This window comes from Scyliorhinus canicula, chromosome 2 (assembly GCF_902713615.1).
Source record: "Scyliorhinus canicula chromosome 2, sScyCan1.1, whole genome shotgun sequence".
NCBI lineage: Eukaryota > Metazoa > Chordata > Chondrichthyes > Carcharhiniformes > Scyliorhinidae > Scyliorhinus > Scyliorhinus canicula.
The window spans coordinates 86,111,292-86,134,172 of NC_052147.1; the positions used below are offsets into that span (position 1 = coordinate 86,111,292).

General features: G+C 43.5%; 1 protein-coding gene across 2 annotated transcripts in view; it reads left to right on the forward strand.

Moving 5' to 3' along the window:
* The window catches only part of stard9 (StAR-related lipid transfer (START) domain containing 9), a 391,160-nt gene that overhangs the window by 11,776 nt on the left and 356,503 nt on the right, over positions 1–22,881 (forward strand). For both annotated transcript variants that reach the window (XM_038782026.1, XM_038782033.1), the window contains exons 2-3: positions 7,445–7,514; positions 22,674–22,790. In XM_038782026.1, the coding sequence (XP_038637954.1) occupies positions 7,445–7,514; positions 22,674–22,790 (187 nt within the window). The remainder of the gene's footprint in view (positions 1–7,444; positions 7,515–22,673; positions 22,791–22,881) is intronic.

The window sequence follows — 22,881 nt, forward strand, 5'->3', positions numbered from 1 at the left end:
ACAGCACCCAGGACCAGGAGTGGTACAGGTACTTCAGAAATACTTCCTGAACTCTTGGGTACTTTTCATTCTAGTTTGGATGTGTAATGGCATTATTGACCTTTGTCTTCCATTTTAACTTTCAATATAAATTTCTTTGCTGAATTAGCCTCCAGAGTCAATATGAGAGGTTGGCAATATTCTCTATAGTCTTTTACTCTTCATACTCTGGTTCTAATGGGCTTAACACAACAGTTCATGATATCACAATCTCCTATACACGTGCCCAATTGACATAAGACAGACTTGGATTTGCAGAATACCTTTCTATCTTTCACAATCTCAGGATATCTCAAAGCAATTTAGAACCAATGGAGAATTTGTGAAAAGAGACTTGTATTTGTATAACTAATAATAATAATCTTTATTATAGTCACAAATAGGCTTACATTAACACTGCAATGAAGTTACTGTTAAAAGCCCCTAGTCGTCACATTCCGGTCGGTGCCTGTTCGAAGGGAGAATTCGGAACGTCCAATTCATCTAACGAGCATGTCTTTCAGGACTTGTGGGAGGAAACCGGAGCACCCAGAGGAAAAACACACAGACACAGGGAGAAAGTGAAGACTCCGCACAGACAGTGACCCAAGCCAGGAATCGAACCTTGGTCCCTGATGCTGTGAAGCAACAGTGCTAACCACTGTGCTACCATGCCGCCCATACCAGATATCTCAAAGCACTTCACAGCCAATCAAGTACCTTTTGAACAATAGTCGCTGTCAATTGTAGGAAGCATCACAGCCAATTAGCACATAGCGAGCACGTTCTCTGTTCAGCCAATGAGCACACAGCTCTCTCCGTTCAGCCAATGAGCACACAGCGAGCACTCTCTCTTTGTTCAGCCAATTAGCGCACAGCGAGCACTCTCTCTCTGTTCAGCCAATGAGCACACAGCGAGCACTCTCTCTCTGTTCAGCCAATGATCACACAGCGAGCACTCTCTCTCTCTGTTCAGCCAATGAGCACACAGCGAGCACACTCTCTCCGTTCAGCCAATGAGCACACAGTGAGCACTCTCTCTGTTCAGCCAATGAGCACACAGCAAGCACCCCCTCCATTCAGCCAATTTGACAATGACCAGATCATGTGTTTTTTGTGATGATGGTTGAGGAATAAATATTGCCTGGGGCACCGAGGATAACTCTCCTGCTCTTCGTCAAAACCCCCAAGCCTGTTCTTTTATATGCAGTGTAGGCAGATTGTGCCACAGTTTAGCATCTCACCTGGAAGGTGGCACACCTTCAACAGTGCAGCACTCCCTCAATCTCAGCCTTGATTTTGTTTTTGTTCAAAGCCTGGAGTGGGACTGGAATCCTGCGATGCGGGAACAAAAAAGGACAGGTGACCAAATGTCCTGCAATTCAAGGGATTGTCCCATTTGAGACTTGTTTTTCCTGCATCCTGTCCCAGGGAAAGGTTATATGCCTTTGTTCCATATTTCCAAGGTACCGATGAGGGGAACTGCTGGGTGTCTCCTCTTTTTTTAAAAAAAAATATATTTATTTTTACTTTCCTCCTTTTTCACATTTTCTCCCAAATTTACACCCACCAACAATAAACAATAACCATTAACGGATGCAATGTCAATCCTCATATCAATAACAACAATCTCATCCTCCCACCAATCCCCCAAACAGCAGCCCGCATGTTAACATAAACAAATAACAAAAAAGAATCAGGAATCACCCATAGTCACCATTAACACATACAGTCCCCCTCCCCATAACTCTCCCAACCACCCTCCCCTAATGTTCGATGTAATCCAATTCTCGAAAGTGCAGAATGAATAATGCCCATGAATTGTAGAATCCCTCCATCCTTCCCCTCGGTTCAAATTTGACCTTCTCAAGAGTCAAGAATTCCAGGCCCCCCCCCCCCCCTCCCCCACGGCACAGGGTAGAGGGATTGATCTCCATCCCATCAGGATCCGCCTTCGGACGATCAATGAGGCGAAGGCTACAATATCTGCCTCCGCACCCGTTTCCAACCACGACTGGTCCGACACCCTGAATATGGCCTCCTGAGGGCCTGGGTCCAGTCTCGCGTGCACCACTTTAGAGATTACCCTAAAAACCTCCTTCCAATAATCTTCCATCTTTGGACAAAACATATGAACGTGGTTTGCAGGCCCCCCCCCCCTCCCCCCGGTAACATTCACACATCTTCTACCCCCTCAAAGAGCCGGCTCATCCTTGAGGTGTGCTCTCTACACCACCTTCAGCTGTATCAGCCCCAACCTTGTGTACGAGGTGGAGGCGTTCACCCTCCGGAGCACCTCACACCAGAACCTCTCCTCCATACCCTCTCCCAACTCTTCCTCCCACTTTGCTTTGATCCCATCCAGCGGTGCCTTCTCCTCTTCCAAAGTAGCTCCGTAGACCGCTGACACAACCCCCTTCTCCAGTCCCCCTGTCGTCAGCACCTCCTCCAGCAATGTGGAGTACGGCTCTACCGGGAAGCTCTGTATCTCCTTTCAGGCAAAGTCTCGAACCTGCAGATATCCAAACATTTTGAAGACCCCCCTTTGATGTTCTTTTGAGCATATGTACTGGGCTGTCACCGTCGGCCCCCCAGGGGGAGAAAGTGCGTTGAGCAGGACTGCCAAGTGGTAGCAGATAGTGGCACTGATGCTTAGAGTAAGCCCTTTCTGTGAAGTGCCATGCAGCAGACCCATGCAGATGCCATTATAACCTAAGGGTAAGTTTTACACTCAAGCTGTTGTCACCCATCCCAACTCGTATGGTCTGAGTAGCCTTTTTTTCCCGAAAAAGTTAGTCACCCTGGATGAGCGTGTTACTGAGTCATGGCTGACACTGAAAGGGTAGTCAGTGTCACAGTGTTGGAAACGATTAATCTAGGAACCATTGAGCTTATTGATGCATTAAATCATTACAATACATTTAACAGTGCACCAGGTATTCCAACGTCAGAATTCAAGTTCAGTGAAAGATTATTTAGATGGTCAGTGGCTCGACAGAGGCCAAATACTTCCCCATCAGTGTCTTTTAATCGGTTATTTGAATGATTATAAAAGTGGTCTGCTGGTATACATTGCAGACTCACTATGAAAGAAGGAACTTGCATTTATATAAGCACCTTTCATGATGTTTTACTGCCAATTAAGTACTTTTGAATTGTGGTCACTTTTGGAATGTTAGAAACGGGGCAGAAAATCTGGTCTGATAAAGAGCCGTGTGACGGTGACCAGATTATTTATTTTACTGGTGTTAAGCGCCCCGTGCTCTGCTTTGGATATAAAGATAGGATCTTGTAAGTTTACATGAGAGAATCATTGCAACAAACAGCACAGGAGGAGACCATCTCACTTTGCTGGCTGTCTAATAGAGCCACAGCCCCAAGTGTTTAAGCTAATGAAGGACTTTTGAAGCATAGTCACTGTTGTAATGTGAGAAATGTGGAAGCCAATTTGCTCAAAGTAAACTCTCGCAAAAGAGCAGAACAATGTGATAATTACCAGAGAATCTGTTTTAGTGGGGTTGATTGGACACTGGGGAGAACTCCGCTGCCCTTCTTCAAAATAGTGCCATGGGATAGTTTTGTATCCACTCGAGAGGTAAGAAAGACATCACCTCCAACAATGCTGAACTCCCTCGTACTACATGGGAGTGTCAGTACTTTTGTGCTCAAGTCCAGTGTGAGAAATGTTCTACAAGCTTGACACCGATGCTATCAACGGTTGGGTCTGGTGCTTCACAGCGTGCACATGGTTCTGGTTGAAACATAACCTCAGGAGACACTGATTTGGAGACCTAAACTTTTGATAGCACTTGAAAATTTGTTTGCCATGACCTGGGATGTCTTCCTTGATGTGGGTAGTTGGGCACAGCCAAATGCAGACATTGTTCTGAGTACTGCCACTGATTGTGGTGGAGGTGCACACTTTAGAGTGACTGAAGAGCTTCCCTCAACAGAAACTAATGTTGATGTCTGCAAGCATGACCTTGACAGCTTTCTTAAATGTTTCAGCAAAAAAAGAGGTTGAAGAGTTAGATGGCCACGTTTTATCCTTGCTTTATGTTGCTGGTTACATCTAACCACAAGCATAAACGCATCCAACTATACAGTAGGTGTGGGAGTTTGGCAAACGTGCTTGGGTAGCAATTACCAAAGACCAGATGGCTCTCATTGTCAAAAGCTTTCATTAGATCTATGAACAGCATATATGTTACCCATGCATGTTTCTTGGTGCCTTGCTGTGGGCACCATTATTGGCTGTTCCATGGTTATCCCTTAAACCGCACTGATTCTGGGAGGACGTCATCTCCAAGGATGTTTTGCAGCCTGTTTAAGGATCTTTATCTTGAAATCGAAAGAAAACTTATTTCTCGGTGGTTGCCACATACATTTTTGGATCCTGAAGGCCTCCAGGTGCTGAATATGTCGGCACCAGTGAGATCCTATGGATCTTTTTCTGAATCCACATACTCTTGAAGATGACTGGAAGTTTGTGAGCAAGCTTTGCACTATTACATTTCCAAGTAGGCAATATAATCTCCTGAGCCAGAGGAGAGAGTGCTACAGGAGCCACAGGCAACATCTAATTGCTCTGCTATTGTTTGCTGTCATTAGTGTGTTTGTATGGAGGCTTTCAAATTGGTTGCAAACACAGACTTTAGCCCCAAGTCTTTTGGCTAAAATATCTGGTACAAAAACTCTCTTTTCTTTAAAGATGGTTTGCCTTTCAGAGAATGAAGAAAGAACAGTTCCCTATCCACAGGACTGTTGGAGCTGACAGTTCCGGTATAGAAAACTGACCTGTCTTTCTGTTGCCATCCTTCTCATGGCATATCTGTTCTGTTGCCTTGAGCAGATGTTTGGCAGAGATCAGGAACGAACTTTCGTTGAGGTGTGGACTGCCACACTGATGCACAGGAAAACCTCTGTTCATCTCATTTCAAAATACTGCTGCTGGTACTTGTCGAACCGTGTGAACGAGGTTGAAAATGAATTAAAGGAAGCTATTTTTTCAAATTTAAGTCACAATTAAGAATAAATCCATAGCACAACCAAAATATTGTTGGATGCTTGCTTGTCCCACTCCTTTGGAAGCTGCAATATTCTTTTAAATTTGTCCGATCGTGATGACTGTAACTGCAGTGAATTTGGTCCTATTGTATTGGAAAGATACCTTCCTTGGCCATCCATTTATGTCCCCATTTGCTCTTGGGAAATTAAATGCAGTGGAGTTCAAAATTATTTAGTTGTTGCTGGTTCAAAATCCTGGAACTCCCTTAAAGCACTGAGGGTGTACCTATACCTCGGGGGCTGCAGCGGTTCAAGAAGGCAGCTCACCACCTTCAGCACAGTGGCGCAGTGGTTAGCGCTGCTGCCTGACGGCGCCAAGATCCCAGGTTTGATCCTGGCTCTGGGTGACTGTCCGTGTGGAGTTTGCACATTCTCCCCGTGTTTGCGAGGGTTTCGCCCCCACAACCCAAAGATGTGCAGGTTAGGTGGATTGGCCACGCTAAATTGCCCCTTAATTGGAAAAAATTAATTGGGTACTCTAAAATTTTTTTAAAAGCTCACCACCTTCTTGAGGGCAGCTAGGGATTGGCAATAAATACTGGCCTAGCCATTGATGCCTGCATCATGTCAATGTTTTTAAAAAAAATTGCAAGAAGTGCAGTGAGAAGGCCTGGCTACAAGAACATTGGAATAGTCGAACGTGTATTTAATTTTATGGGGCAGTATTTTGGGATGTCCAGGGGATGTGAACGGCACAACATTTATTGTAAGTTCATTCTTTTAATTGTTTTAAAGCATCCCCATTTGGAAAGTACAGATTTTTAAATATTTAATGAAATTACCCTGTTTCTTTTGTAATCTTATTTTGGTCGGGGATAAAATGAAATATTTTGTCAGCTCTAATTCACCAACAGCTTTGGGTTCTGTTTCTTCTATCTTGTTTAGCACACTGGGTTAAATCGCTGGCTTTTAAAGCAGACCAAGGCAGGCCAGCAGCACGGTTCAATTCCCGTACCAGCCTCCCCGAACAGGCGCCGGCATGTGGCGACTAGGGGCTTTTCACAGTAACTTCATTGAAGCCTACTCGTGACAATAAGCGATTTTCATTTTCATTTAATCTGACTTTCCCTTCCATTTAGTGACTCTGGTAAATGCAAGTAACCCCCAAACTAAGATAGTCCTGGGACTTGAGGGAACTTTTGGTTAGGTGTTGAGTTGTAAACTGATTGAACTCTCCAGGTGCCAAGTGAAGTTAATTAGATTGAAGATGAAAACCATAGTTGTATTATGAGCAATGCATGTGGGAAAAAAATAAAATGGGGTTTATTCTTGTATGTTCACATGAAATGGTAGCACTAATGGTTGTGAAAGAGAAGTTTTTGTGTGTCTTCTTTCTAAATGGTTTTAGTAATCTAGTTATTGTACCAGAACAGTGCCTCAATTAGATGGATGGAGGATGGGTGAATTATATTTGTGTAATCGTTTCTGAGATCCATGTGCAGGATTCCTCCGCAATTGGCGGGGCGGCCTGTACCGGCGCTAAGAGCGGCGCGCACCCAGTCCGGCGTCGGGCCGCCTGGAAGTTGCTGTATCCTCCGCACTTCCGGGGGCTGGGCAAGCGCTGGAGTGGTTGGGGCTGTGCCAACCCGGCGGCGAATGGCCAGTGCTGGCTGGTGCAATTTGGCACATGTGCAGGACTGCCAGCGTGTTCTGGCGCATGCGCAGAACCGCCGGTGTGTTTCCTGCGCATGCGCAGGGGTTTCTTCTTCTCCGCACCAGCCGTGGCAGAGCCTTAGAGGCCGGCGCGGAGGGAAAGAGTGCCCCCATGGCACAGGCCCGCCCGCAGATCGGTGGGCCCCGATTGTGGGCCAGGCCACCGTGGGGCCCCTCCCCCATGGGCCGGATACCCCCACTCCACCCCGAGGATCCCGCTAACCGCCCTCCAAGCCAGGTCCCGCCGGGATGGACCATGTCCATTTCACGCCGGCGGGACTGGCTGAAAACGGGCGGCCGCTTGGCCCATTGGGGCCCGGAGAGTTGCCGTGGGGGCCGTTGCCAACGGCCCCCGAGCGGCGCGATCCCTACCCCCGCCCAAAAACTGGCGCCGGGGAATTCGGCAGCCACCGTCAGAGCGGCGGGGCGGGATTCACGCCGGCCCCTGGCAATTCTCCGACCCGGCGGGGGTCGGAGAATCCCGCCCCATGTTTTTGGATAGTTTTTCAAAAAATGTTTGTAAAATTTTGCGATGCAATGGTTTAAAAATGTTTTGTCAAAGTTACTCCGTACAAATGATGAGAAATGTAACCTAGCATGTTAGACTGAATTTTGAAATGCTATGTCAGCTTTATCCGTCTGCAGATAAAGGCAGTTTTGATGCCAGGAATGCCCATTGTAAAATATATTTATTTCCCTCTTCCAGAGAAAATGCAGAAGGATCAAATATAATTGTACATGTGGATGACAAGGTGGCCAGCATCAGAAATCTAAAGGTAAGGGACCCCTCTGTTTGTTTGGAACTGTTTGTGGCAGTGTATTTTAATCCAACTGAGTGTTTTGTTTGCAAACATAGTTGTTTTGAAAAAAAAAAGGAAAAAAAAGCTTACTGATCAGGAGTTTAATGCATGTAAGAATTTAAAAAAATCTGTGGATCCCTTTTTTGATATATTGGACATAGAGGGTGAGATCTACCACCCGAAAAGTGGCGTGCCCGGTAGCTGCTGGGAGATCCCTCTTCTGGGATCTACCTGGCACAAAGAACAGTACAGCACAGGAACAGGGCCTTCGGCCCTCCAAGCCTGCGCCAATCATGATGCCTGTCTAAACTAAAACCTTCTGCATTTCCAGGGTCCAAATCCCTCTATTCCCATCCTATTTATTTATTCATTCAGATGTCTCTTAAACGTTGCTATCATATCTGCTTCCACCACCTTCCCCCTCTAGCATGTTCCAGGCACTCCCCACTCTGTGTTTAAAAAAAAAAACTTCCCTCACACATCTCCTCTAAATTTGCCTCCTCACACCTTAAACCTATGTCCCTGAGTAATTTGACTTTTGCACTCTGGGGGAAAAAGCTTCTGACTATCCGCTCTGTCCATGTCCCACATAATTTTGTTAACCTCTATCAGGCCGCCCCTCAACCTCCTTTGTTCCAGTGAAAACAATCAGAGTCTATTTAACCTTTTCACGTAACTAATACCTTCCAGACCAGGAAACATCCTGGTAAACATCTTCTGTACCCTCTCCAAATCATCCACTTCCTTCTGGTAGTGTGGTGACCAGAATTGTACGCAATGCTCCAAATGTGGCATAACTAAGGTTCGGTACGGCAACAGCATGACTTGCCAATTTTTATACTCAACTCCTTCTTGACTATCTTACCCATCTACCTTGCCACTTTCTGTGGACCTGTGCGATATCTTGCAAGTAGTCACGTTCTGGAAAATCTGCATATTAGAGTTGAGACAGCTAGTCTCGCTCTAATATGCATTCCCAAGATCGAACTAAGGTGTGGGATCTAACTCCCTCGCCTTGGAGACCTTGGACAAATATTGTTCAATGCTGATCTCCACAAATGGGGAGGAATGGCATTGCCAAGGTGCCCAGGTGGCACTGTCAGCTGGCAGGGGCACTGCCAGGGTGCTGGTCTGGCACAGCCAAGGTGCCAAGTTGGCATTTTCCATGAAACTGGGATCGGTCCGGGGGGGTGCCCTATGTGGGTATGGGGAAGGGGGGTGCCAGCCGGTGGGGAGAACAAGGACACCCTTATAGGTGAGTTGGGGTGTGTGTGTGTGAAGTGGGCGGCAGTTTGGAGGGGTCAAGTTGGGGTGGGGGAGAGATCAGGACATCATTTAAAAATGACATTCCAAGTGATATGCCATCATTGAAGACGGAGAACACAGAGTGAATTAACTATGGCTTTAATTGACTAACAACAGAGCTGACAGCGTGCCCCAGAATGAGGCAGTGTGAGAGGTCGGCAGCTTATATACCCAGGCCCGAGGGGGAGGAGCCACTGGCAGAGCCAAAACCGTACAACATGTAATATAGTGGCAATACTGTACAACACGTAATATGTGGCAGCACAATACAGTACAACACAATGGTTTCACCACACCAAGCTTTTCCTGCACTGGGGAGTTCCAGCGAGTGGATCTCCTCAGTGCAGAAAACGGGACTAAGTTCCCTGCTGAAGCCCCTGATCTACCCAAATGGCTGTTCGATAGCTTCTCAGTGCTCCGAGCTCCGGGAAACACCCAGCTAATCGCGGGCGATATGGGACTCTCCATTTGGGTAGATCGCGCCCAGAATATTAAAGCACAGAAGGAGGCTATTCAGCCCATTATAGCTGTGCTAGCTCTTTGGAAGAGTTGCTTAGTTTGTCCCACTTGGAGTTATCTAATTAGTCCCATTTCCATGTTCTTTCATCTCTAATTTTTTTTATTTCAAACTACTTTCTAACAGTATTATCAAAGATAAACCTTTTTGAGCAGTAAATAGTATAGACAGTCTAGAGTGAAATTTATACTTTCTGTCCTTGAGGATGCTCATTGTTAAAAATATCTGAAGAATTGTTCTCCGTGTCTAATTCTGATATGACTATATGACTAATTCTGATGCTTTCTTTCAGAAGTATTGTTCGCGACTGAGAGTAGTTGGGGTAAACAGGAAGCCTGAATTTGTAGGGAAAGAATTCTTGATATAGGAACTTTAACCCATTGAATGCTGAAAACTCTTAACAGCTTTGAATGTACACTTTAGGGTGTGGTGTGGAAATCAGACCTTTTATATAATAATAGTATTTTATTCAAGAAACGCCATGGGCAGCACAGTGGTAAGCAATGCTGCCTCATGGCACCGAGGTCCCAGGTTCGATCCCAGCCCTGGGTCACTGTCTGTATGGATTTGTACATTCTCCCCGTGTTTGCGTGGGTTTGGCCCCCACAACCCAAAGATATGGGTTGCTGCATAAGATAAAGATGCATGGCATTAAGGGTAAAGTAGTAGCATGGATAGAGGATTGGTTAATTAATAGAAAGCAAAGAGTTGGGATAAATGGGTGTTTCTCTGGTTGGCAATCAGTAGCTAGTGGTGTCCCTCAGGGATCCGTGTTGGGCCCACAATTGTCCACAATTTACATAGATGATTTGGAGTTGGGGACCAAGGGCAATGTGTCCAAGTTTGCAGATGACACTAAGATGAGTGGTAAAGTGAAAAGTGCAGAGGATACTGGAAGTCTGCAGAGGGATTTGGATAGGTTAAGTGAATGGGCTCGGGTCTGGCAGATGGAATACAATGTTGACAAATATGAGGTTATCCATTTTGGTAGGAATAACAGCAAACGGGATTATTATTTAAACGATAAAATATTAAAGCATGCCGCTGTTCAGAGAGACTTGGGTGTGCTAGTGCATGAGTCACAGAAGGTTGGTTTACAAGTGCAACAGGTGATTAAGAAGGCAAATGGAATTTTGTCCTTCATTGCTAGAGGGATGGAGTTTAAGACTAGGGAGGTTATGTTGCAATTGTATAAGGTGTTAGTGCGGCCACACCTGGAGTATTGTGTTCAGTTTTGGTCTCCTTACTTGAGAAAGGACGTACTGGCGCTGGAGGGTGTGCAGAGGAGATTCACTAGGTTAATCCCAGAGCTGAAGGGGTTGGATTATGAGGAGAGGTTAAGTAGACTGGGACTGTACTCGTTGGAATTTAGAAGGATGAGGGGAGATCTTATAGAAACATTTAAAATTATGAAGGGAATAGATAGGATAGATGCGGGCAGGTTGTTTCCACTGGCGGGTGACAGCAGAACTAGGGGACATAGCCTCAAAATAAGGGGAAGTAGATTTAGGACTGAGTTTAGGAGGAACTTCTTCACCCAAAGGATTGTGAATCTATGGAATTCCTTGCCCAGTGAAACAGTTGAGGCTCCTTCATTACATGTTTTTAAGGTAAAGATAGATGGTTTTTTGAAGAATGGAGGGATTAAGGGTTATGGTGTTCGGGCCGGAAAGTGGAGCTGAGTCCACAAAAGATCAGCCATGATCTAATTGAATGGCGGAGCAGGCTCGAGGGGCCAGATGGCCTACTCCTGCTCCTAGTTCTTATGTTCTTATATGCAAGCTGGGTGGATTGGCCACGCTACATTGCCCCTTAATTGGACAAAATGAATTGGGTACTCTAAATTTATTTTTTTTAATTTCAAGAAACACATTTTCAGCCCGAAGGCTGAATTGAAACGTGACCCACATCAAAAAATTCATATATAGACTAAGTTATCAAGTTTAAAAACAAGGGAACATGTGACAATCATTTAGTAAGAAAAAACAGTCAAAACATTCAGCAGGTGGGCAGCACGGTGGCACAGAGGGTTAGCCCTGTTGCCTCATGGCGCCGAGGTCCCAGCTACGATCCCGGCTCTGGGTCACTGTCTGTGTGGAGTTTGCACATTCTCCCCGGGTTTGCGTGGGTTTCGCCCCCACAATCCAAAGATGTGCAGGGTAGGTGGATTGGCCATGCTAAATTGCCCCTTAATTGGAAAAAAATAATTGGGGACTCTAAATTAAACAAAAACATTCAGCAGGTAATGGGAAAGTAGTAGAAGGAATATTAAATATTGTCGAGTGAAGGTTATATTAAAATTCCAAACAAGTATACCACTCCTACATTACATGTGAAGAATGTATAAATCTCATTATTTGAAAACTTCTTTGAGGACCCGAACCATGTAAGGAATAGGTATTTTTCTGTCCTGCATTCCACCAATGATGCAATCTTCATTCTGGAGGGAGTGTGTGGGATGTAGTTGGAATTAGCACCTCTGGACACAGATTGGAGATGCCCATTTGGGCAGCCAGGTGCCAAGGCTGGCTGTTTAATTGGTTTGCCTGAGATCTGGAAGTTTCAACCCAGTTTTATGCTCATATTTTAGACCCTCTAACCCTCCCACCCACTCATCTGGCCCATTAATGTGAGCTCTTGCTTCTCATCCACCCCCATAGCCCTCATGTCAACTTGATGTCTCCTCATGCCAATGCACCCACATCCTTTACCCTTACACCCTCCATGCCAATTCACCCAATATCTACCACGGGCAGACCTCAGGAGCAATGTTGAGATGAAATAAAATTACGTTCTAAATATTTATTGCTAGCCATCACTATATATTTAAAAAGAGATCTGATTCATGAAAGTCAATTCAAAACTTTAAAACTCCCTCAAGTATTTCATCCCGTATAAACAGACATTAAAAACAACTGATCTTTTAATAATTTCTTTGAGTTATTTCTTTGAGTTATCAATCAAATGTCAACTTGGAACTCCCTGCTGTGATAATGGTGGGTTGTGCAAGCATTAATAATAGCGTTTGGGGTAATGTCAGCGAATGGTTATTGTAACTTTTAGAACAAAAGTTTTTTTTACACTCACTGACATGGCAAGGCTTTTTAAAAATGAGATGGGGATTTAAATAATTTCATAGCATTTGAGGCCTTGTACACCCTTCAAGAGTAACTATGTCTATTCTAGCAATTTGTAATTCCCACACCGCAGGTTAAGGCCCATGCTACAGCGGGTACTTAAAAAAGACATTCAAGAGAACAAAGAGGGACACAAATAAACACGGGAAAATAAAGGAGAATCCCACGGCGCTTTACAAGTATAGTAAGGGCAAGAGAATAAGCAGGGAAAGAGTAGGGCCTATTAGGGACAAAAGAGACAACCGGTGTGTCGAGCCGAAAGACTTAGGTGAGGTATAAATGAGTATTTCGCATCTGTGTTCACTCTGGAGAAGGACAATGTAGGTATAGAAAGCAGGGAGGGGTACTGTGATATAATTCAACTGATTAGCATTCAGGGGGAGGATGTGTTCGCAGGGTTTAGCAGGCATAGAAGTGGATAAATCAATTGGTGACACGGTGGTGCAGTGGTTAGCACTGCTACTTCATGGCACTGAGGACTGGTACGATCCATGTGGAGTTCGCACATTCTCCCCGTGTCTGCGTGGGTCTCACCCCCACAGCCCAAAAAGACATGCAGGGTTGGTGAATTGGTCATGCTAAATTGTCCCTTAGTTTGGAGAACGAATTGGATACTCTAAATTTATAAAAGAAAAAGAATGGAATCCAGGGCAATTTGGCAAATTGGATCCAAAATCAGCTTTGTGAAAGGAGGCAGGGGGTAATGATTGAAGGTTTTATTTTATGACTGGAAACCTGTGTCCAGTGGTAGAAACAAAGAACAAAGAAAATTACAGCACAGGAACAGGCCCTTCGGCCCTCCCAGCCTGTGCCGATCCAGATCCTTTATCTAAACCTGTTGCCTATTTTCCAAGGTCTACTTCTCTCTGTTCCCCACCTGTTTATATATCTGTCCAGATGCATCTTAAATGATGCTATCGTACCCGCCTCTACCACCTCCGCTGGCAAAGCATTCCAGGCATCCATCACCCTCTGCGTAAAAAAAAACTTTCCACGCACATCTCCCTTAAATTTTCCCCCTCTCACCTTGAAATCGTGACCCTTTGTAATTGACACTCCCACTCTTGGAAAAAGCTTGTTGCTATGCACCCTGTCCATACCGCTCATAATTTTGTAGACCTCAATCAGGTCTCCCTTCAACCTCCGTCTTTCCAATGAAAACAATCCTAATCTACTCAACCTTTCTTCATAGCTAGCACCCTCCATACCAGGCAACATCCTGGTGAACCTCCTCTGCACTCTCTCTAAAGCATCCACATCCTTCTGGTAATGTGGCGACCAGATCTTGGTAGTATTCCAAATGTGGCCTAACCAAAGTCCGATACAACTGTAACATGACCTGCCGACTCTTGTACTCAATACCCAGTCCGATGAAGGCAAGCATGCTGTATGCCTTCTTGACCACTCTTTTGACCTGCGTTGCCACCTTCGGGGTACAATGGACCTGAACTCCCAGATCTCTCTGTACATCAATTTTCCCCAGGACTCTTCCATTGACCATATAATCTGCTCTTGAGTTAGATCTTCCAAAATGTATCACCTCGCATTTGCCTGGATTGAACTCCATCTGCCATTTCTCTGCCCAACTCTCCAAGCTATCTATATTTTGCTGTATTCTCTGACAGTCCGCCTCGCTATCTGCAACTCCACCAATCTTAGTATCATCTGCAAACTTGCTCATCAGTCCACTTGTACCTTCGTCCAGATCATTTATGTATATCACAAACAACATGGTCCGAGCATGGATCCCTGTGGAACACCACTAGTCACCTTTCTCCATTTTGAGACGCTCCCTTCCACCACTACTCTCTGTCTCCTGTTGCCCAGCCAGTTCTTTATCCATCTAGCTAGTACACCCTGAACCCCATACGACTTCACTTTTTCCATCAACCTGCCATGGGAAACTTTATCAAATGCTTTACTGAAGTCCATGTATATGACATCTACAGACCTTCCCTCATGAATTAACTTTGCCACTTCCTCAAAGAATTCTATTCGGTTTGTAAGACATGACCTTCCCTGCACAAAACCATGCTGCCTATCACTGATAAGTCTATTTTCTTCCAAATGTGAATAGATCCTATCCCTCCGTATCTTCTCCAACAGTTTGCCTACCACTGACGTCAAGCTCACGGGTCTATAATTCCCTGGATTATCCCTGCTACCCTTCTTAAACAAAGGGACAACATTAGCAATTCTCCAGTCCTCCGGGACCTCATCCGTGCTCAAGGATGCTGCAAAGATATCTGTTAAGGCCCCAGCTATTTCGTCCCTCGCTTCCCTCAGTAACCTGGGATAGATCCCATCCGGTCCTGGGGACTTGTCCACCTTAATGCCTTTTAGAATACCCAAAACCTCTCGCTTCCTTATTCCGACATGACCTAGAGCATTTAAACGTCCATCCCTAGCCTCAACATCCGTCATGTCCCTCTCCTTGGTGAATACCAATGCAAAGTACTCATTAAGAAGCTCACTCATTTCCTCTGAGTCCACGCATAAATTCCATCTTTTGTCTTTGATTGGGCCAATCCTTTTTCTAGTTACCCTCTTGCTCCTTATATACGAATAAAAGGCTTTGGGATTTTCCTTAACCCTGTTAGCCAAAGATATTTCATGACCCCTTTTAGCCCTCTTTATTGCGCGTTTGAGATTTGTCCTACTTTCCCGATATTCCTCCAAAGCTTCAACAGTTTTGAGTCGCCTCGATCTTATGTATGCTTCCTTTTTCATCTTAGTTAGTCTCTCAATTCCACCTGTCATCCATGGTTCCCTAATCTTGCCATTTCTATATTTCATTTTCACAGGAACATGTCTGTCCTGCACTCTAATCAACCTTTCCTTAAAAGACTCCCACATTTCAAATGTGGATTTACCCTTAAACAGCTGCTCCCAATCTACATTCCTTTAGGACCACTCTCATCTTTGTCCATAAGTATTCTAAAACTTATGGAATTGTGATCGCTATTCCCAAAGTAATCGCCTCCGGGATCTGTGCTAGGTCCTTTGTTGTTTGTAGTTACATTAATGATCTGGACAGGAATGTGGGATGGCATAAAATTGGTGGTATAGTAAATAGCAAGGAGGAAGCCCATGCTTTACAGGGTGATGAAGATAGGCTGGTCAATTGGGCAGAACAGTGGCAAATGGAATTTAGCCCTGAAATGTATGCGGTATGCATTTTGAGAGGACTAACAAGACAAGGAAGGGCATGCACAATGAACGCTAGGAAGTGCAGAGGACCAGAGGGACCTTGGGTGCATGTCCATAGATCCCTGAAGGCAACAGGACAGTGTGAATGTAAGAAATGATTTATGGATTATATTTGTGGCAGTAATGTTATTTAAAAACCCTGGAGATTCCCTGGGGTGTAGATAATTTGAGGGTATGGTGTTTAGTCGGAGCTAAGCAGGTCATGGGACAACTTAGTGGGATATAGATGATGTAATTACTGGCTGGAGTCCGGTCTGTTTGTAGTTTTGCAGTCCGCTAGAAGATTTTAAGTTGAACATCAGTTTGCCATGGGATTTGAGCCTGACCAGACAGAAGCATTGCCAGGTTGTTCCTGAAAGGGTCTCTCTCTCTCTCTTTCTCCAAAGGTCTGCACAGATGAGCAAGTAACTCTGTTAACTTTATTTCTAAGTGGATTTTGAACTGTATTGGGCTGCGTCATTGGAATATAGTGGATAGTAAATTAAAGGTTTTTTTTCCTTTTATTTAAGAACTGTTAACTGTAAAGCGATTTCTTCGTTGCTAATGTGGATAATTGTGTGTTTAAATGAAAGTTGTTTGTTTTAACATGAAAGGAATCTATTGAATCATCACTCCTGGAAGTATTTTTCCTCAGTTTTACAAATCGAAAATTGTTTGGGGTTTATCATCCGGTATTCTAACAAAAGTTGGGGTCTGGTAACAACAGGTGGTTAGGTTAAGAAGGCATATGGGATATTTGCCTTCTATTAGCGTAGAATATCAGATCAGGGAGGTTATAATGGAGCTGTATAATGTGTTAGTTAGTTCCAGCTGGTGTACTGTGAGCAGGTTTTGTTGCCACACTATAGGAAGGATGTGATTGCACTAGAGAGGGTTCAGAGGAGATTCACCAGGATGTTAATTGAGCTTCCTTCTGATGCCTCATTCCGACTCTGTGTAACGCAATGAGTTTCAGGAGTTCTTTAATCAAATTTCTATTGAAAACTGCTGTCATTTTCTGACTGGAGTAGAAATGGAAAAAGTTGGATGTAAATTTTTCCCCCTTTTATTCTTTGGAATCTGGGCATCGCTGGTAAGGTCAGCATTCGCTGTCCATCCTTAATTGCCCTTTAACCACATTACTGTGGATCTTGAGCCACATGTCGCTACTTGACTAGTATAGCATTTTGAGATCTCCCGCAGCCTACAGTTAGGTTACATGTATTGGGAGGTGTCTTGAGGAATATACAGGGCAAAAAAGACTTGAATTTCGTAAACATAGGAGGTCCTGGGACACGTCACAGCCAATGGTGTAATATAGAAACACCGCAACCAATGTGTGCACAGCAAGATCCCACAGCAGTAATTGAGATAATGATCAGATAATTTGTTTTTAGTGATGTTGGTTGAGGATAACTATTGGCCACGACACCAGGAAGATCTCCCCTGGCTTTTCATCATTTATGCCCACATAGGAGGGCAAATGGGGTAATTATGGCTATCTCATTAAAATCAAATTTGTATTAAATTTCTTGACCAGAAATAGAATGCAGAAAAACATTTAGGCCTAATGTAGAATACTGTGACAGCTTAAAGATGAGGAACCCAAAACCCAACTGTTAGTGTAGAAGGAGGCCATTCAGCCCATTGTGTTTGCACCAGTTCTCCAGTGAGCCATTTTCCCGTTGTCTCCCTGTAACCCTGCACATTCTTCCTTTCAGTCACAGTTTTAACTTCCTTCTAAATGCGTTGATTGAAACTGCCTCAACCACGCATTCTGGCACTGAATTCCAGATCTCAACCACTTCCTTGCTTTTGCTTCTTTTGCCAACAATGTTAAATATGTGCCCCTTGTTCTTCATCCTTTCACAATAGGGAACTGTCCAGAACTGGGAGTTGATAGACTTTTAAAATTCATGTGTAGCACACATCTCAATGCCTTCAGTTACAGTGCCCATTCACCTGAGAACACCGGTAGTATTTAAGTTTTGATTTTCTACAAACTGCACCTCATTGAATTAATTATGGCAAAAGAATTGATCAGATTTTCCTCGCTTAGTTTGATAACTCTCTCTCTTTAGGAGGAATCAATCTGAGGAGTAAAGTTTGTCATGTAAATACATAATGAACTGTGTTCTGCTATTTTGTAAATTCTGCTTTTTGATTTGAGTCAATAGTGCTCATTGGAAATAATTGCCCCTTTCTGTGGGGGTTGGTTGGTCAGTATATATTGGGGATGGCAAGATTCCTCAGTGGATCCACGCAACAGTCCATGCTTGTTAAATAAAAATAGACAGACAATTCTAACTACAGAACAGCATTAATCAATAAATTTGAAAGGAAATAAATGTCACGATGTAGAAAATCTACTAAACATTCTACAGCTTTGACAACTGCACGTGGATTAATTCTATTAAAGAAAGGATAATGGAGTGATTGAACAAATATAATCCGATAAAAGGCTCACTAGTTTGGCTCTCTTTAATTGCAAGATGATATTATAACCATAGAATCACTCAAGGCCATTTAGTTTATATAGTGGATTTCCCAGAATGGATTAAATGCCGCACATTTGTCTAAACAAACTCAATGCATGAAGATTGAGAGTTAATCCCTGCAGAGATCGGTGAATGAAAATAATGCAGCCGTTGCTTGTTCAGGCCAAAAGCGTATTGATTAAAGAATCTCAGACATGGCGTGCAGTTTGTCAGAGCTCCATTTCCCATTGCCTCCATCTCCCATTATTCTTGTTTTAGAAGCTGCAGTTTGTAGCAGGTAACTTGCTGCCTGTAATAGACTTTATGTTAATCTAGAATCTAGCAGTTTAATGTAATCTATCCTGTGATGCAAACTAATTGGGGAAAAAGATGTATTTATTTCTTGAGTAATTTGTGGTTTTCAGTCAAATTTGCAGATAAACGCAGTACTCTTGCACTCTAACTGGGAAGCTGCCTGAAGAGAGTGTGTATCAAAGACGAGCTCTGACACTGTCTCATATTCCACAGGGTGTATAAAATCGTCCTGTGTTGCTCCTTGTTGGGAGTGTTTTAACAGCTGAATTTAATTTAGAATTCCAGAATTCAAATATTTGACAGTTTAACAGGTTATTAAGACTTTACTGTTAAAGTAGGCATTCCAGGCTTAAATTTAATTGAGGATAGAGTTCTCAGCTGATAAAACAACGGGTTTAGTCGATGAGCCAGAATGCTACATTTTTAAGTAGCTACTTGTTTGGATGGGTAATGATGTATATAATCTAAGGAGAGTAAAGGGTTAACCAGATGATGTTCATGTCATCACGGTAGTATTGTGGTCAGCACAATTGCTTCACAGCTCCAGGGTCCCAGGTTCGATTCCCGGCTTGGGTCACTGTCTGTGCGGAGTCTGCACATTCTCCCTGTGTGTGCGTGGGTTTTCTCCGGGTGCTCCGGTTTCCTCCCACAGTCAAAAGATGTGCAGGTTAGGTGGATTGGCTATGATAAATTGCCCTTAGTGTCCAAAATTGCCCTTAGTGTTGGGTGGGGTTACTGGGTTATGGGGATAGGGTGGAGGTGTGGGCTTGCGTAGGGTGATCTTTCCAAGAGCCGGTGCAAACTCGATGGGCCGAATGGCCTCCTTCTGCACTGTAAATTCTATGAAATTCTATCTATGTATCTCAACACTAGATGGCATCACTGAGCAGTCTTATAAAAGGCTACGTCTCTAAGCATTTCGGGAGAAGCGTATGGAGAAGGATAGTGAGAGGTTGAGATAGTGTTAGTTGTATTAGAAAGAAATTATAGGTTACTGTTGCATAGATTTAATACTGTTGTTTTGTTAGCTATTACTTAGAGTGTGCAAACCATTTAAAGTAGTATAAAATAAAATAGCAATGTTTTAAATACATAGCTTAATGTTCTTTGTAAATACTACGACTTTTAGCTATCTTGGAGAACTATACAAGGAACATCACTCATACTTAATTAACCAAAAAGGGTAGTTATATGTTGTATTTCAGTCAGTGCCTGTCACTATTCCCTACCTGCTGTTGCATGTTGTTTACATTGGTTTGTGAGCTTGCTGAAAACCTGTGTAACCAGCCATGGAATTTTGTATTGATTATCTATATTGGGATCTATAATGAAATTCGCTGCAACTATAGCCTTGGCTGTCTGTGTTGATGGTATTTAAAAAGTTGCAAATTGAAACAAAATTTACACAAAAGTGAGTCAAAGTCAAAATAAAGAATTCAAAAACGATTTATTTCCCTACCTGTTTAAAGTTATTTTTGAAATTTATCATAGAATTTACAGTGCAGAAGGAGGCCATTCGGCCCATCGAGTCTGCACCGGCTCTTGGAAAGAGCACCCTACCCAAGGTCAACACCTCCACCCTATCCCCATAACCCAGTAACCCCACCCAACACTAAGGGCAATTTTGAACACTAAGGGCAATTTATCATGGCCAATCCACCTAACCTGCACATCTTTGGGCTGTGGGAGGAAACCGGAGCACCCGGAGGAAACCCACACACACACTGGGAGGATGTGCAGACTCCGCACAGACAGTGACCCAAGCCGGAATCGAACCTGGGACCCTGGAGCTGTGAAGCCATTGTGCTATCCACAATGCTACCGTGCTGCCCTTACTTTCACAATGTGAAATGTCCCTGTGTTGTGCCCTTTCCCTAGTTGGAAGGATAAAGCTGGGACATTTGTTCCTGGCCTCTAACGGTACCACAACTAGTTGTCAGGATTGCTGAACAAGTAACCTGAGGTGACCGACGTTTGGATTCTCCTTCTCCTTTCAAGTGTAATGTTTTAATTTATACCTTCTTTGTAATAGAAAATGGTATATTGAGATCGCAAATCTATTTGATATTATGTGAAGCATCACAATAGATTTATTCAGCATTGCTTATTAGGATCCTGGATGAGAACCCGACTATTTACAATTTGTGAAACTGTGAGGAAAGGTTACTGTGCCACAGGAGTGATGACGCTGACCAATCAGTATCTTTTTATGTTAAACCAGACTTTAATTTAGACACAGAATTAACCACAATTAACATTTACAGCAGTTCTTAATTGAAAGAAAAAACTTTAACATACTTTTTAAACCTGCCACTATATTCCAATTAAGAAAATCGATACACTTCAAATATCACTCATGAATAAAGTTAAGAAGCAGGTTTTTTGGTTTTTTTGCTTACTTTTCTCTGTGCAGGATCTTTGGAGAGAGAGAACATTTCTGGACCAAAACTGAAACACCTTTGTTCGGATGAGTGTTCTAGGACCTATTGGCTTTTCAGACAGACCTGGCTCCTCCATTAACTACATCATCTGTACCCATAACATAAGACATTCTTTTGTCTCTTCTTTTTTACAGATCCAGCTTTGGGCTGTTGATATTTTTTTTAAAGGTGTACTTTTGTAAGAAAATCTCTTCATCAATAAAATGAATTAACTAGAGAGGATCGAACCATCATTACTTGACATTCAATAATATTATCATTGCCATATGCTCTACTATCAACATCCTGGGGGTTACTATTGACCACCAGAACTGAACTGGACTAGCCATATAAATATTGTGGCTGGAAGGTCCAAGGTGAGGATTCCTAGCCAGAGTAACTCGCCTCCTGATTCTCCAAAGCCTGTTCATCATCTACAAGGCCCAAGTCAGGAGTGTGATGAAATACTCTCCACTTTGCTGGATGAATGCAGCTCCAACAACACCCGAAGCTCGACACCATCCAGGACAAAACAACCACGTGATTTCTACCCCTTCCACAAATGTTCAATCCCTCCGCCACAGGTGAACAGTGGCAGCCGAGTGTGGTGGACAACATGCGGCCTATCGGGCTTCTGTATGTGGCCCACAAGACATTTTATTGATTATTGCTCCTGCACAGGGTTGCCACGTCCCGCTGGTTTCCATCCAGGTAGCTGTTTTCCTACTGGTATAACTGAAGTGATGTGCTTGTTAACCTAGGGCAAGTGAAGTGAGGTGCTTGCTGATTACACATAAAATTGACTGAGAGAGCCATTCGCTCTGTCTGAATCCAATCGAGCATAAGTATTTCCTTTGTTTTTGCCACTTGAAGTTGATGCTGGTTCTATTAATATATGACTGATAAAGCATTTCCATAACTTGTTTTGAAATATTTGGCATGTATAAAATGTATTCGATCTTATTTGAGGGTCACAGTTAGTGAATATGCTTGATGGAAATCTTGAGGCCCATTGAGATGAAGGAGGGTCACTCATGCAACCCACTCACTGGCCTAGGTTGCCCATCACTGATCTACAAGATGCACTGCAGGAACTCGCCAAGGTTCCTTAGTCAGCACCTTCCAAATCTACGAAAGTGACCATTACCATCTAGAAGGACAAGGGCAGCAGATACCTGGGGGCACCACCACCTGGAGGTTCCCCACAATTCACTCACTATCCTGACTTGGAAATGTATCGCCATTCCTTCACTGTTGCTGGGTCAAAATCCCGGAATTCCTTCCCGAACAGCACTGTGAATGTGCCTACTACTTGGGGACTGCAGCGGTTCAAGAAGGCATCCCACCATCATCTTCTCAAGGACAACTCGGGATGGGCAATAAATGCTGGCCGAGCCAGTGATGCTTGCATGCTGTAAATTTTTAAAATTAGGAAGCTGTTCCAATACACTGAGAATGATTCAAAACTGTGAGCCATAGATAATGAATGCCTTGTATGTCAATAGTCTTGCATGAGCATCCCAATGAGATGAAAATACTTTTTCTGCACTGATATTTGTTGAAGATTTTATTCATTGATGGCAGGTTTAATACTAGTTTTATTTTCACTTCAATGAATTACTGTATTTCTAGATCATGATAATCATATCCCACAATCACAAAATTATCATTATTGGCCAGGTCTGTCAAAAATTCAATTGAACAGAATTTAAAATGTGTGTTTAGTAAATGAAACTTGTTTTAAATCTGTTCTTGTTTTCTGAATCTTGTCCCAGCTGGATTCTCGGCTTGACAGCCCTGGGAATACAAGGGAGCGGAATATAGAGTTCACCTTTGATTACTGTTACTGGTCAGTTGATTCTGACTCTTCCAACTTTGCACCTCAGGAACTGGTGAGTTTTGAGTACTGTTATTCATTGCAACCTTTTTTTTTTTTAAATGGTTGTTTTCAGATACAATTGTGATTGGTCGATAGACTGTTGG